The 15,890-nt window shown below is 43.1% G+C and overlaps 1 protein-coding gene across 1 annotated transcript in view; it reads left to right on the forward strand.

Annotated features, from left to right (window-relative positions):
* rftn1b (raftlin, lipid raft linker 1b) overlaps positions 1-15,890 on the forward strand; it is a 74,707-nt gene that overhangs the window by 32,434 nt on the left and 26,383 nt on the right. Inside the window, exons 3-5 of the mRNA XM_019878673.1 lie at positions 1,905-2,082; positions 8,087-8,195; positions 12,753-13,128. Coding sequence (XP_019734232.1) covers positions 1,905-2,082; positions 8,087-8,195; positions 12,753-13,128 — 663 coding nt within the window. The remainder of the gene's footprint in view (positions 1-1,904; positions 2,083-8,086; positions 8,196-12,752; positions 13,129-15,890) is intronic.

Genomic DNA, 15,890 nt, shown 5'->3' on the forward strand with positions numbered 1-15,890 from the left:
CCTGAGGACATCATTCTTCTTCTTCTTCTTCTTCTTCTTCTTTTGCTTCTTCTGTCAGAGCTTCCATAATACTTTGCTTCCTGGGAGGACGTGCTGGGATGTCAGATTTTCACTCTTGTCACCTCGCTAGCAGGCACAACTTTCAACCAGTCTTCTTCAAACCTTCAAGGATGGTTACTCAATGTCAGATCAAGGACTTGGGGTGATAAATTGATGTATATGGCCAAGGTACTGTCTCTGAGGAGATACGTAGTGTTTCCTTTAGTCATTCATAAATTCAAGTTTGGATTATTGATGATCATAAAAGCATTATAATCAAAGAAAAACGCTGAACGTGCTGAATGAGGTGCCGTTATGAACACACTCTGAATGCCCCATGTTGCTTGAAGAAGAAGAAGCTGTTGTCTGCTTGTTTTGGAGGGCATTGTTCAATAGCGCCGACCTGAGCGAAGGAGCTGAAAGAGGTGGTGACCAGGATTTGGAGGGTCTGAGAGAAATTTGCCTGCCTTTATCTTCGTTCTTGCAGCATGTAAGTCCCCAAGACTGGGGTGGGATGTGACTATATGTAAAAAAAGATTGTCGAGTTCACTATCAAGACATGATCCATGGCCTCCCTTTGACCTTATTTTGACTCGAAGCGTAGAATCGACCGCTCGAGATGTTAGCTATTTTCACTAAAGAGTCTCATCTCGGAGGCTGAGCAGCGAATCCGTTTTTATTCAACAAAGTTTGCTGATTGCGGCTCGTTAGCCGCCGCTAACGCTACTGCTCCCGGGCCGCCGAAAGCCAACGGGCGCATGCGGCGTCAGCAATCAGCGCTGATTGGATTTTGATCTCCTCCGATTAGGTCTGGAGCGCCGAGGCTAATTTAGCAAAACCAACCTGAAGTGAATTCTTAATCACTTTGCTATCTGAAATTCAAATTGTCAGATCTTTTATTTATCTTTTTTTCTTTGTAGGACAGTTTTAATTACATTGAACTCCCGCTGCAGCTGCAAAACCTTGCTCAGGAATGTCAGCCAATGCACGTTTAATCAGTTCTTCTTCAGTAATGGGATGATTTGTTGTTGTTTTTTTTTTATGTTGTGCATATCAAGGAACAAAAGGGAGCCATTTCTTGTTTTATGGCGAGCCGTCAATCTTTGCTGTCATGCTGTGCCCATGACAATGATCAACACCTCAATTTATTACAAATGAGAGTTTTCCATCTGTCTAGTCTAGTATATGTGGACTGTAGTCTCTAGAAGACATTCATCTTTGAGTGGCCTCTAGAAATGGCCAAAACGAACTTAGAGAACTGCTTTTCTGAGCTAAAATCGCAGAGGTTTATTTTCAGTCATGGCTTCTTGAGCCTTTTTTCATTTTTTATTCATAATTTAGTATCCAACAGTATAGAACAGGGTTATAATACAAGTAGATTGGGATATTTCATGATAGTTTGTTTTTATTTTGTTGTTTTTTTTTTTAAATTCCATTACAGTACTTTTAATTCGTTTTTAGAGCAGCTGTTTTAGTTGTTATTTTCCCCCCCAAAATGCTTATTTTTAGCTTAGTTGTATTAGTTTGAATATTATTTCATTAACTATGATAACATTAGTATCGAGTCAAATTCTTTGTGTTGGTGGAACCTGGAAATGCCCTGAAATGGTTCGCTTGAAACCAAAAGGGCAGTGTTCCTGTGTCTTTTCGAACATGGCTCCTTGAACATTTTTGTGTGTCCACTCATGATAGACTTGTCCACCGAATTTCATTTTGCTCAGTGAAATTTTTTATTTTATTTTTTTTAGAGTGGGAAAGTCCTCAAAAATGGTCGCTTTACTCTTTATGGCCTCATAATAACGTTACAAAAGCGAAGCGATGGCGTCATGTCCTCTCCCGACAGTCTCCCTGTTTGTTTGTCTCAGGCGGGACGTCCACTCTGCGTCTGTCGTCGGTGCGTGAGCTGCCAGAACAGTTGCAGGAGCTTTACCAGCAAGACTTCCGGCTGGCCGCCATTCACCCGTTCATCCACCCCTGCGGCCCGGAGTCCAACAGCCCGCAACACCAACTCTACCGCGCCATCCTGGTCCAGATCAACGAGGGGTACGTGCTCATCTTTTCATAAGTACACACTCATTTACCAGGCATGTAATAGGTTGCAGTTTATTTAACCCCCTTCATGCACTGTCCCTGAAAGGGTTAAAGGTGGAGTATGCACGACTCAAGCTGCACACGACATGCAGTTGCACCTATAATTCTCCCAAAATGGCTGACTTTCTGTTCAATTTCCAATATGGGTGCTTGACTACTTGCTGTTATAATAGACCCACAGTTTCGCGGATTTTCTCCAAGTTTCCAATGGGCGCCACTGAGTGAGTTTTGGGTGTTCTCGTTGTACCCTAAACAGTAATATTTTCACCAGAACAGAAGGAATAACCAAGAAGTCGGTGGGCTCTCGTGGGGGAGTTGATGGAGGGAACATATTAAAGATGAATCACAAGTCGTAAATAAAATAAAAAATGGCGCGTCGCCTTATGATATCTGCCACTTCACAAGCACGTTATATGCCTTTTTAAAAAATATATTATTATGTTTGTAGTGAGTATACCTTTGATGCTTTTACGACAAAATATTGTCGGCAATCATTTCTGGACGATCGGGATGGTCAAAAAGGATAATGGTGAGGCTGCACAACCTCTAAAATTCATAAAAGGAAGCTTGCAGTTGAAGGAAAGAGCGTGAGCTTCAAATTCAGCTCAATGCTAAATTTAAAAAAAATAATGTTTACGTTACATGTTGCGGGGGAAATTCACAAGGATGTTGTAGATCTTTTTTTTTTTTCCCAAAAATGTTTTTGATGATATTTTCTGATGCTGAAGTTCATGAAAAAAAATACAATTATTATTTTATTTGAAAATCTTGATTTGAAAAAAAAAACAGGACTATTACAAAATAATAAAATAACTTGCATGTTTTAAAATTTAAAGATTTAGCCCATAAAGTTAAACATGTTTATTTAATTGAAAAAACTATATTATTCAACTCTATATTAGTATTAGATATTATTTAAAAAATACCAAATAATTTTCCTTACAAAAAGAAACAACCACCCACCCCAAAAAAAATCCTGCGTCCATATTTTGAAAAAAAGTGACCTCAAAATTTATGCGTGGGTGTGTGGGGAGGGGCAGAAGACATCAAAGAAAAATGCAAATTGGTCATCATGCTTCAAGCACTCTAATAGGGCTTGAAAAAAAGACAAAACTGTAGTACAACACAGTAGTAATTTGCCCCCCCTCCACCCCCCACATCTCCCCCTCACATCAGAAAAACATAAAATGTCAACTCTCAACTCCCCCAATGTTCCATTAGGCAGCGATGCGGCGAGGTTACAGTTGAGCAGGCAATGGCTGATGGGATGTATTCATCATTACTGGCTGATTGCGGCAGAAGAAGAAAAGGAAGAAGAAGAAGATGATGAAGCATGGTTATGGTGGGGGCGGAGAGGGGGGGATAATGAGGTCCCCACTAAAGAGCAACAGAGGTGAGCGTCCGACATGAAATGACTCACAAACAGGTGGAAATATGAAGAAATGCTCTGTGGCAGGCTGTGTTGTCATAGCGATGGATGAAGGCCACGCATGGACGGGTGGAAGGAAGGAAGGAGGGGGTGGGGAGGGGTGGCACCAGAGGGAGTCGAGTTCTCCGCTGCGAGTCTTTTTTTAGCCTCGCCGTCGCTTGTTGCACGAGAGAAAAGACTTTTGTGTTGCGCACCGAATACGCCTCATAAATGTCCACTTATGTGAGTGATGTCGCAAAGTGGATGGTCGTATGCAAAGCTGCCTTAAATGGCGTGTGGCGTTGAAAAAAAAATGTTTCTCAGAATCCGTAGGGTTCTTGCTTCAGAATTGCATTTTTTTATTCAATCAAAGTCATTACTTTACCTCTTAGGGCTACGACACTAAGCTTCAAAACCATTAAAGTTCTGCCTTTGAATTTCATTGTGTCGCTAAAACTTTGACAGAGAATGGTTTCCACAACATGAACTTTAGCTTGACCTTAGTTACATTATCATCCATCAGCTGAGAGGGAGGGCGGAGGCTGGGGGGTCATCAGGTGTGTTCACCCGGCAGGAGGATCCCGACGCCGGCCGCTGGACGTTTGTCAGAGGCCTAAGCAGGCGGAGCTTGTGATGCACCAACACAAGAGTTGACACTGGAGGTCTTGCTCTGCTATTTTGAACGTGAATGCCCCCTGGACGCAAACACAGACAAACCCATCTGTCTTATGTTTCCCTCCTTATTTATCGCTCCTTCTCACACCCTTCGTCTCTCTCTCGCTCTCTCTCTTTTGGCTCTTTTAACCTTACTTTGTCACTCCCTCCTGCTTGCTTACAATGCAACCGCCCTTCCCTGACTCCATTACTACCAATTGCCTCTCGCACTCCCTTATTTCGTCTTACACGCCCTGTTGCTCTCCCACTGCCTCCCCAAGACTCCCTCACGCTCGAAGGCCAGCTACACACATCAAGACAATCTCGCTATATAAGTTCGGATTTTGTTCCTTCCCGGCCAAGGAGGTCAAATGCACAACAATCTTATGTCTTATGTCACACTATACGATGGTCCTCTTGTCAGACGTGTGTTCAGACCAGGGTTATAATAGTTTGGGATTTTACATGATAATTCATTTTTATTTTGTTTTGACTTTTTTTTTTTTATTCAGTTAATTTTAAGTAGTTTTTTGCGGCAGATTTGGTAAGTTTTTTTTTTTCAAAAATGCTTCATTTTTAGGTTTATTAGTTTTGGTGTTAGTTTTAGTTTTTTTAATATGCAATATAAGTATTTGTTGAGTGCAAAAAACAACAACAACTATAATTCCCATACAACTGTTAGATCGTATTTCTTCTAGGCTAAATAGTAATGAAATATATATATTTAAAACAACCCCCGAAGCTGATGTATGATATTAATTGACAAAGACGAAAATGAAGGACATTTTTGATCTGAATATCGTTAGTTTAGTTTGTTTTAAAAACATGAAATGTAGTTACATGTTCTTTGTTTTTATTTGTTTTTTATTAAAGCTCTCGTTTTTATTTAATTAAAAATTTTTTTTCCAGTTTATTTTGTTTTACCCTCGTTACTTGTGATAACGTTGGTTAAAGGAGAAGTCTAATAAATATATATTTTTTATTTATTTATTTGTTATTATTATTATTATTTTTTTTTTTTTATGAAGTTTTTTTAAAATATGTTCTATGCCTACTTACGAGTCTCCACGTGGTATTTGGATTAATATGGTGTTTGTGGAATGTGAATTAGGAACCAAAATCCACCCATATTTCTCCATTGCGAGACGAATAAAGGTTTTCTTATCTTATCTTATATTTATCCATCTCAGAGGGTGGCCATTTTGCCATTTTCTGTCGCCTGATAATGACATCACAGAGCCGAAGGGCTCAGCTTGTGAAGGTCACATGATCAAACCCAGAAGGCAGGTGAGCCGTGATTTGTGGATTTGTGTGCCCTGCCCCCGGTGGCGAAATTGCATGCACCAGAAAAATCATAGTCCTCTCCTCAATCCTCGATGCCGACCGGAATCACTGTCGGATGCGGGCTCAACCTTTTCCCTTCCAAATCAAATTATGGCACATTAGAGCTCTCGATACCGAGATTGTCTCTGAGGACCCATTTTCATGACTCTAAGCGCACGAATGACAAAATGGACCCCCCCCCACCCCCCACCAACCCCAATCTGGTGGCGTGTTCATGCTAAAAGCTTTTCATTTCGTCTTCTTTTGCTTCTTCCTCTTTGTGCAGTAATATGAGAACATATTTTAAAAAGCTCCGTGTGTGTGTGTGTGTGTGTGTGTGTGTGTGTGTGTGCGTGTGCGTGCGTGCGTGCGTGCGTGCGTGCGTGTGTGTGTGTGTGCACGCAGTATGTGTGCATATCGCTCCCTGGACGATCGCAAACGAAGCACAGGGGTGTAAAAATAGATTAAATGGAATGTATGATTCATAAATTCATGTTTCTATTAGTCTTTGATGTCATCTCTGCCCCAAAAAGCTTAATTTCTTGGTCCATTATATGACAGTGTATTGATGGAAAAAAAAAATCATAAGAATAATAATAAGTAGGAGCGCACATTTCATTTTCTTTTTTATCAGACCACAACTACAAATCCTCCAACAAATCTTTTCACAGCAAGTAAATGTAACTTGACATTGTTGAATTCTGGTGACACGTAGATTTACTCTTACTGTTTGAACTGTAACCATGACGACCGATCCACAACGCTTTCTCCCACGAGACCCACGACGATTTTTTTCATATGATGCAATTTTGTGTTGACCATTTAAAACCGTACTCAGGTGTCTTCATAAAAAGCACTCTGACATTCTTCCGTGAAAATTCATTCAAGGATGATTAATGACAAGGATAAAATTGTTGCTTACCCATTTACAAAATGATTCGCTCCAATTATGATGCAATTTCATCCAATTGGGATACAATCTAAAACGATTCAATCCATTTTGGATATAGGTTCAATCCATTGAGGATTCGTTCACTCCAATTATGATATGATTCTCGAATTGCGAAATGTTTCACTCCAATTCCGATACCATTCACTGCAATTTCAATGAGATTTACTCCATGTATCTTATTCCTTTGCCTTGAGTTTATAAATAAAGCCGAATGATTGAATTGACTGATATAATTCAGTCAAATTATACTGCAAAAGCGATTCTACCAAATTACGACATGATCGGCTCCAGTTCCAACAAGATTCCCTCCTAGTATGATTTACTGCCCCCACCCAACGCACGTAGTAAACACAACAGTGTGACTGGACACTGATCAGAGAGTCCAAAGCTGACGAGACACTGATCAGAGTCAACAGAGTGACGAGACACTGATCAGAGAGTTAACCACGTGATGAGACACAAGGGAAGGTGCTGGGCGGGGCTGCGAAAAGACGCAGCCAATCAGCTCACGGGATAAATTCACTCATGCTGTCATTGGTCGACGTCGTGCCGGGAATCAATCATGCATACAGCCATGTACAAAACCTCTGAGCCATTCAGCATTTTTTTTCTAAATACAGTACTTTGGGGAAAAAATGCAATGCAGTGAATCTGCGATAAATGAACCGTGATATAGCGAGGGATCACTGTAATACGATTTACTCAATATCTTTCACCCTGATTATGATACGATTAAAAAAATCAAATAAATACTTTCTTTAAATACGTTCTCTCCAAAACCAATTCGATTCATTCCAGGTATGATATACGATTCCCCACCATTAGCATACGATGCAATAGGCTACCATTTGCTCCAACTTCGGTTTGATTCACTTCAATTACAATAGCGTCACATTCAGCGAGGTGCAAATGGCTCCAATTCTGAAGAAAAGGGTCTCTGTGGTGACGAAAGTAACTGCAGAGAGTGGCCTCCGGTTGTGTGTGTGCGTTTGAGGCGTTAAAAGTCAGCGAGTGTAAGCTTGTTCGTACGCCACGTCGAACACCACAAGCTCGAACGCACCCTGCCGCGTTACGGGTGACTTTGCTCTCGTCACGCACACACACACACATGCACACATGCACACACACTCGTGCGCGTGTGGTGAGGAAAAGGCCGTTCGGGACTTCTTGTCACCAGGATGAGCAGCAGGGAGACGGAAACGGTGGCGTTCTCCTCCTGGGGGCCGACGTGGGAGAAGAACGGAGGGGAAACGTCTTCTTATAAATAGAAAACAGCCCGCTTGTATCCACTTGAGTGTGAGGGGAGGTTCAGTGTGTGTGCGCGTGTGTGTTTTGTGTGAGGAGATTTGCATGGCATTTCTTGCCTCCGCGCGTCTTGTCTTTCATCTTGCGAGAGTCTTTAAGTTTGTTCGATTGTCATCGTCGTCGTCGTCGCCTCCCGCAGGCCGACGATCCCAGCAGCTAATGTTTATACGCTCCCTTCGCTGCATTTACACGGCCACGGAGAACAATATGTTATTGACGGGATTTTTTTGAGGGGGGGAGGAGGGGGAGGGGAAATCTCCATTTGAACTTTTCATCAAAGTCGGAGCGGGGCTAATGTTGTGCTCTCCCCGCAGGGTCGACAAGAGGCTGGCGGTGTGCTCGCCGTGCAGGCTGCAGTTGGAGCCGTGTGTGCCCGCAGAGCAGGTGCCAACTCCTGAGCTCATCCAGGGATACGTCAAGAAGGTAAGAAATCAAACGAGGTATCAGACGACAACGCTGACTCCAATTACACGATGATATGATTCATACCCATTATGACACGAATTATAATTACGAATAAATTTGATTCTTCCCAATTACGTTGGAATAAGGTTCACACCCCCCCACTCAAATTTCAACATGGTTCACTCCAACCACAATACAATACAATACGATTCCCTGAAGTGAAAATACAATTCATTCCAGAGCCAATCTGATTGACTCCGATTCACCGTAGTTTTAAAGAGTTGACTCTATTTACGCTACTGTACAATACACTTCGGTTACGATGCAATACGGTTTGCTCCAATCGTAAGAGGATACCAGTCACCGTCTTTGCGATCTGATTCACTCCTTTTACGATAGGATTCACTCCGTTCAGACTGCAATTGGCTCAAACGGCAGTTTCGATACAATGTGTTTCTTTTGTAAAATGATTCACTCTGCGACATCCACCATTCCATTTGTGAAACGATCTAATCGATAAAAGATTCACTCAATTTATTCCAAACACAACATGATTTGATTGTTCAATTTATGGCACGATTCAATACGGTTTAAAAAAATGTGCCTTTATTATATGATTCCCACCAACTCCGATATTGTCCAATTCACTCCGGTTATGATTCAGTCGGAGTCACGTTTACAAAACGATTCATTCGAATACTCATTCTGATTCACTCCACTTTTCATCCAATTTAACTCACTCCATTTACAATCCGATTCACTGCATTTACGATAGAATTCACTCCTGTTTTGATCCGACGGGATTCATTCACAACACGATTCACTCCAGCTACGACGCAATAGGATTCATTCCAGTTTTGATCCGATTTGATTCACTCCATATTTCTTCTTTCCGTGTCAAACAAATGCACCCGATTACCACGCGATTCACTCTGATTACGATGCTATCCGATTTACGAGGATTCAATCCAATCCCTTTTTTTCTTTTTATCATTAGGATGCAATGTAATACGTCTTATCTGAAATTGAGTTCTGCCAGGCACAAACACCTCTATCTTCGTCATCTTTTTCTGTCTAACCTGTGTTTGTAACCGTCGCCGTGACGTTGACCCCCCACCAATGAAGTTTCCCCACTCGAACCCTCTTTGCCCTTCCATTAGTCACGCCCCCGCCATCCTGTTGGACCTCATTACCGCTTCTAATCGTTTTCATCTGCTGAGCTGAGCGGTCATACTGGAATTCTATTCCAAGTGAGACGGACAGGGATGACTTTTTCCTTCTCTATCATTACGTTGGCTTTCTCTCAATCTCTGTCATTATTCGCCGGCTTCCATCTTGACCTTCAAATGCCTTCTTCTTCATACCGTCACCGGGAGGAAATGGGAAGAATTCAAAATTGTTGTGATGCTTTCCGGAATATTGTTTCTGCCTCGCACCCATCTTGGCTAACGAAGTGGGGAAACCAAGCGGTGCAAAGTGCTTTGACCTGAAAGGTGTCTGGCTCACCTTGTCGCTACCTTCTCGGTGTTTACGCCGCGGGGAAACGGCGGCGCCCGAGGCCGCGTCTGACGGGTGCATCTGTTCGTGGCTGATCCAGACGGAAATATCTCAACTGTGTCATGAATATATCACCGTGACACCTGAAGCAATCATTCCTGTTCCCAGGAGGTCTCCGTTCATTGCACAAACATCAGCAGGACTTTTTTGCACAGATCACACACGACTCACACAAAGTTCGGCTCCTGGGCTGTCGGGTAAAATTGTCGAGCGAACCAAAAATGCTCTATCGCCTTTTACAGCTGAACTTCATTTGATCTTCTCTAAACTTTTAAATGTGCGGTGTCACTGCTGAATTATTCCGTGCCAAAATTCGAAGGATGTCTATTTCTATGCCTTTCTGTGACTCTTCCAGTGTCCAAAATGTGAAGAGTATGATCAACAGGATTGTCAGTGTATGCAATACAAAATGATTCACTCCAATAACAGTATGATACGATTCCTTCCAATTACAATTTGATACAATTCTTCACGCTTATGCCACAATTCCCTCCAGTTATGAGACAATATGATTCACTTCTATTGTCGGACAATGTAATTGACCCCAATTGCAATATGAATCGATGATGGGGTGTCAAACACATTTTTGTCACGGGCCACAATGTAGTTACTGTTTCCCTTGGAGGGCCGTTATGACCATATAAAGAATTCAAGAATCACATTTTATTCAACTATTGTTTAACTTACTGTAATGTGGGATTGGTAACTAGAAAATGCTGATAATATCTCTCATTTCTTACATTTGACAATTTGAAATGACAGATTTTAACAAGCCTCATAGAAGTTGACATGTTTGATTTGCTTTCGCGGGCCACATAAAATCACCTGGCGGGCCAGATCTGGCCCCCGGGCCTTAAGTTTGACACCAGTGCAATACAGTATGATTTACACACGTACACAACAATAAACACAATGTACTAAGATCTGATCATAGGGATATCTTTTATTGAACCCTTTAATACACAAAAAATGATCACCTGTAACCTGATAACCTGATAAGCTGTCCACTGTAGTAACTAACCGCTGTCCCTCAAAGGCTTAAACACTTCTTACAGCAGTCAGTGAAACATAGTGAAGTAACCTTGGGAAGGAAGCTAAATGAATGCGCTCGCAGGCCACCGCGTTCGGGTCACAAAATGATGATGACCAATACACGAGCCAATAAATATATTTCCTGATGAATAACTCGCCGACGGTGAGCGTTATTATTTTTCTACAGGCAGATGTTTTGATAGCAGATTTCATTAGATCGGCAACCTGAAACCGTGGATGTGCTTTGTGTAACGTTATTAGAATTAATGTGTGTGTTCTACTTGGTCAAACAAGACCTTTAACAAAACGATGTTAATGACGATAGCGCTATTGAAAATGAATTCATTCAAATGCGCCGGTGCCATCCATTCATTTCAAACGCCCTCCGCCCCCTCCCTTTGCCACCCCACCCAAGCCCTCCATCACCTCATCCATCTCCTCCCCCCTGCCTGTATTAGCCTTAAATGAAAAACAACCTTTTATCTGTGTGATTCCATTTGGACGCATGGCAAGGAGAAGCCTGGCATCGCGGCCGTCGCCTCGCATGAAGCAATAAGGCCGGGAAGCCATTTGACTGTTTTCCAATTTAATTTCATAGTGAATAACCTGCAATTTGATTTTTATTCTCTTCCATCACGGAGATGGAGATGGTTGGGGGGGGGGGGGGGTCGTGTTTTTGGAGGGAAGGCGGGTGTTGCGGGGTTCGTGGTTATGTGATGTCTTTCAATGCCAAGAGTGGCGGCCATTGACGTTCTTCGACAGAAAATGGCTCAACCTTTGTCTGTGGCGCGATCGCAGTAGTGACATCCAATGTCAGTCGATAGCAACGCATTTGTGCTTGTGTGTTGGAGTGGTTCTTGACGTAAACGAGCAAATGAACAAGACAGAAGCGTTTCAGGAATTTGGCGAAATTGCATCGTTATGTTTCTGCCAGTAGAGGCGCCTACGAGTCTCTTCGTCACATACAAAACATTTGGTCAAGGCCTTTCTTATTTGAGTTTGGGATTTTATGGTGAGCCGTCGAACTTTACCGCCACACTCCAACCGCATCCAAAGGGGAAAATTCAACTATTTTGCAGGTTTGCATCATCTGTCTGTCTCGTACTTGTGGTTCAAATTTAGAAGCAACTAAGCTAAATCTTTAGGATGAGTTTGTTTTTGAAGAACCATTAGGACGCGAAAATTGCTGCTTCAAAACCAAAATGGCAGACTTGCCGTGTATTTGTGATCGAGCTACCTACTAAATTTCAAGCTGATCAGTGAAATTGGCTGGACGGATTTTTTTTTGCTCCCCAATCTACAACTTTGTATTTGGAGGTTCCCTGAAAGTGACCCAAAAATATGACGGCCTTTCTATTTCCAAGCATGGCTTCTTGAGCCTTTTTTGTGTGTGTGTGTGTGTGCATGTAGTCATGATAGACAGTTCCAACAATTTTTTCTTCATCAGTGAAACTGGCTGTAGTTTCAAAAAACAAATGTTGCAATCTCAAGCCGCCGTGAAGGATCCCTAAAAATGACTCTTAAATAGACGCTTCAAACCAAAATGTCAGACTTCCTGTTTCTTTTCTGGCATTGCTTCTTGACCCTTTTTTTGTGCCTGCTAGTGAAACACATGCCTACCAAATTTCAAAGTGCAACGTGACTCTGGCTTGGGGAGCAGAATTAAGAAGACTATTTCAGGGTGTGTCAACCAGCTGACTACTTGTCTATTGAAAGGATCCATGGCTGTGACCCCAATATGGCCACTTCAAACTAAAATAGCAGACTTCCTGTGCATTTTCAGGCATACTTCTTGAGAGTTTTTTTTTTTGCGGCTGTGCTTAGGATAGACGAAAGCTCATGCTACTAAGTGAAAAGCGCTTTTGGGGCTGATTTTAAAGTTCCCCTGTTAGATTTCCAGAGTGAGCTATTTTTGAAGAGAAATATTCCCTCTAAAACGGCTGCCAGTCTGACTTCCACTGACTTGCTGTCTTTTCTTCCCAACAGCAGATCCAGGACGCGGCTGAGCAGGGTGTCACGTTTGTGGGCTTTGTGCAGGAACCCTACGGGGCACCCTGCACCATGATCCGAGAACCAGACACCCCCTCCCTGTCCCTGCACTCCAGCCCCAGCTCTGTGCTGGGCTCCCTCAGCAGCTGCAGCCCCTCCGACCCGTCCAGTCCCGCCCGCCACGGACGTCCCGGAAAGGATACGGACACGTGCAAGAACTCCGGGAATCACTCGGGGGGTTTGGGCGAAGTCTCAGCCGCCTCGTCTCCGATCTCAGAGGAGCTGACGGGGGAGGAGCTGCCATGCCAGAACAACAGCAAGGACAGCGCACCGGAGACAAAGCCGAGGACCAGATACCAGCAGAGATCCTACGGTGAGTTGTGGTAACCATGGTGACTGTCTTTCAACAACCCCCCGCACCCTCGAACAAAATAAAATCAATAGTTTGAATTTGGAGGCCCGTTTCACTGGTTGCAGCCGGGATTTCTTTCATGCAGACATTAGCAAAGCAGGACATTGCCGCAGCCTTCCACCAGAAAAAAAAGTGTAATGGGTGATAAACTTGTCACTCTTATCCTGGTTTTCAGACGGTTGACTTTAAAAGGCAGAAGGAGCCGAGAAGAAGCGTTCGTGTTGTTTCATGTGTCTGCAAGTTATCCCCCCTTGCCCCCCCGCCCCCTTACCCGCTACACTAATTGGTCCGTGGAGGGTCGTCAAAGGTCATCATCCCAGCTTGTGCGCAGCTTGTAGACCCCCAAAGACACGGTGGACATGTTTATCCTGCCCGACAAATCCAAACAATCACAATAATAAGGATGTCGCACTGAACACTAACAAGCTGTAATGATGTACAGCGAAAGGTCAAGACAAAACTGCCTGAATTATTTGTCGGAACTTTGATTGTGAATGATTTCAATTGCTGTTTGTTTCCAGTGTTGTTCATCATGAATAACTGAATCGGAACAATCAGTGACGCATACAGTTTTTTGGATTATTTGTATCTTTTTGCATTAACAGTTACACTTTTAACATGGCCCACCAACACTCCCTTTTCTATTTTTGTTTAAATAACATTGCAGGCCATGTTCTTTTTAGCATATGCCGTGGGCCACGAAAAAAAAATGGATGGTGGGCCGTAAAAGGCCCTCGGGCTGTAATTTGGACATGATCAGACCTTCGGGGGTCAATTGAGCCCAAGCACAGCACAGCGTGGCGACCCCTAACTTGTCTTGACTTGTCTTTGGGGCTGTTGAAGTCAACATGTGTGCAGCCTTCTGGTTTCCCGCTATTGCCTCAACATTACACAATAACACTCTGCCTCGGGATATAATCCTCTTTCTCCAAAACAACCATTAAATTAAAAAGAAAGAAATAAAAATTCTTCAACAGAATCCCAATTAGCAAAGCGACGTCTGTGAAATAATCCGCAACTGTTTCGTCGGGTTCCTCGCAGGGCTCATGTGATTCTTCACGCCTACCGTCTATCCAGAAAGGCCGTGCGCAACTTTGAACAGATGGAGACACCCACTTCTTCTTCTGTATACCCGTGCCTCTAAAAATACACTACAGCTTTTGCAAAATACTGTAAATATATGTGTGACATGTATGTAACATGGCATGACAAGTGTCTCCATCTGGGCCTACGCATGAGATCCTTCCCGAGTTTTGCACCTCCGCTGGCTTCCATCTTTCTTGCCTCATCTTGGCTAACGGTAGCCCAGATGGTGTGCGAAAGGGTAACGGCCCGTGTGCCAAGCTCCCATGTTCCCGTGTTCTCCCTCTCTAACGTCCCGAGGTTCTGCTGGCTTGTCGGCGCTTAATCCCGAGCGTGGTGGCCAGCGTTGGCACGTCAAAGAGAGAGGAAGCGAGACATGACGGGGAAAGCTTTGGTAGGCTGGGATTGAGCTGTCCCAGAAGATCTCCCTCGCTCAAATTAGACAAATGTAACATTAATAGCTTGAATCGCTCTGTCCTTTGACTCATGTGTGACTATATATTATATCTTGTCCAAGGTGGCAGTTATCATGAATAACTAGGAGCCATCAGAATGTCAGCTCGAGTGACGAGGCCAAAGTTTTAAATGAAGAGTGTTGTGTTTAATGTTAGGATAAGCGGCTCAGATGATGAATGAAAATAAATGTTTAATGTAGTTAGCGGTGATGCCCTCCAGGTTGGCTGCGAACGAGATAAGAACAATTCCTGAAGCAGCAGTCTAGTTCAGAGTGAGCGAAAGAGAGAGAGAGAGACACACACAGAGAGGCGTACGAGTGGCCGGTACGGATTTGAATGTACATGTTGAAGGAAACAGCGATGATAGAAGAAGTGTCGGGTAGGTGTATTGTCAAGTCCCAGCTGTTGTCACTTGAAATGATAGAAAGTCGATCACTCAGGAGGAGACAAAAGGAAGATGAAGTGGGCAAACCAGGAAATGAAATGAAGCGTATGAGCTTCTGTGTGAGTCACTGGTGTCAGAAAGCCCCAAAAAAACTAAACCGTTACCCAAGTGGAGAAACGGGAGACTCATCGAACAATACCACTGGTGGGATACTGTTAGAGTAATTGTACACATGCTCATGCTATTAGGCTAACGTACAATGCTTAATTTTCTAATGCTTGTCGCAGCTTACATTCGCTCAGCTATTAGCTTAACATGGTAATGCTAATATAACTGATGTGCAATGCTTCGTATTCGCATGTCTTAGCTCCACGGTGACGTAGCTCCTAGCTTAGGCAACACGCTAATACTAATGTGCGACACTCTGATGATTTTTCAAATGTTCAAGTGTTCATTCTACTCTCGCCACTTGCTTCGCAATTAGCTTGGCATGCTAAAGCCATCATTAAATGTCAATTGCAAAGTCAATGCTTGTGGCCTGCAATTGTGATGACTTGCAGCCACGCTAGCCTAACCTTAGCCTTTCTTAGTTTCGCTGCTATTTCTGCCATTTGATTATTTTGTTTGGTGGGGGTGAAAACCTTGTTTAGAAAGGTGGAGGCAAGCAATGGAAAGAAGAGGGATGAAGACTAACCAAAGTACAACAAAATATACGCGCATGGAATAGAAGGCTGGAGGGAGAAGAGATAACAAAGTTGGAGGACTTTGATGATGACCATAATGAGCATTTTAGTGCTTTT

Source organism: Hippocampus comes, unplaced genomic scaffold, assembly GCF_001891065.2.
Source record: "Hippocampus comes isolate QL1 unplaced genomic scaffold, H_comes_QL1_v1.1 scaffold315, whole genome shotgun sequence".
NCBI lineage: Eukaryota > Metazoa > Chordata > Actinopteri > Syngnathiformes > Syngnathidae > Hippocampus > Hippocampus comes.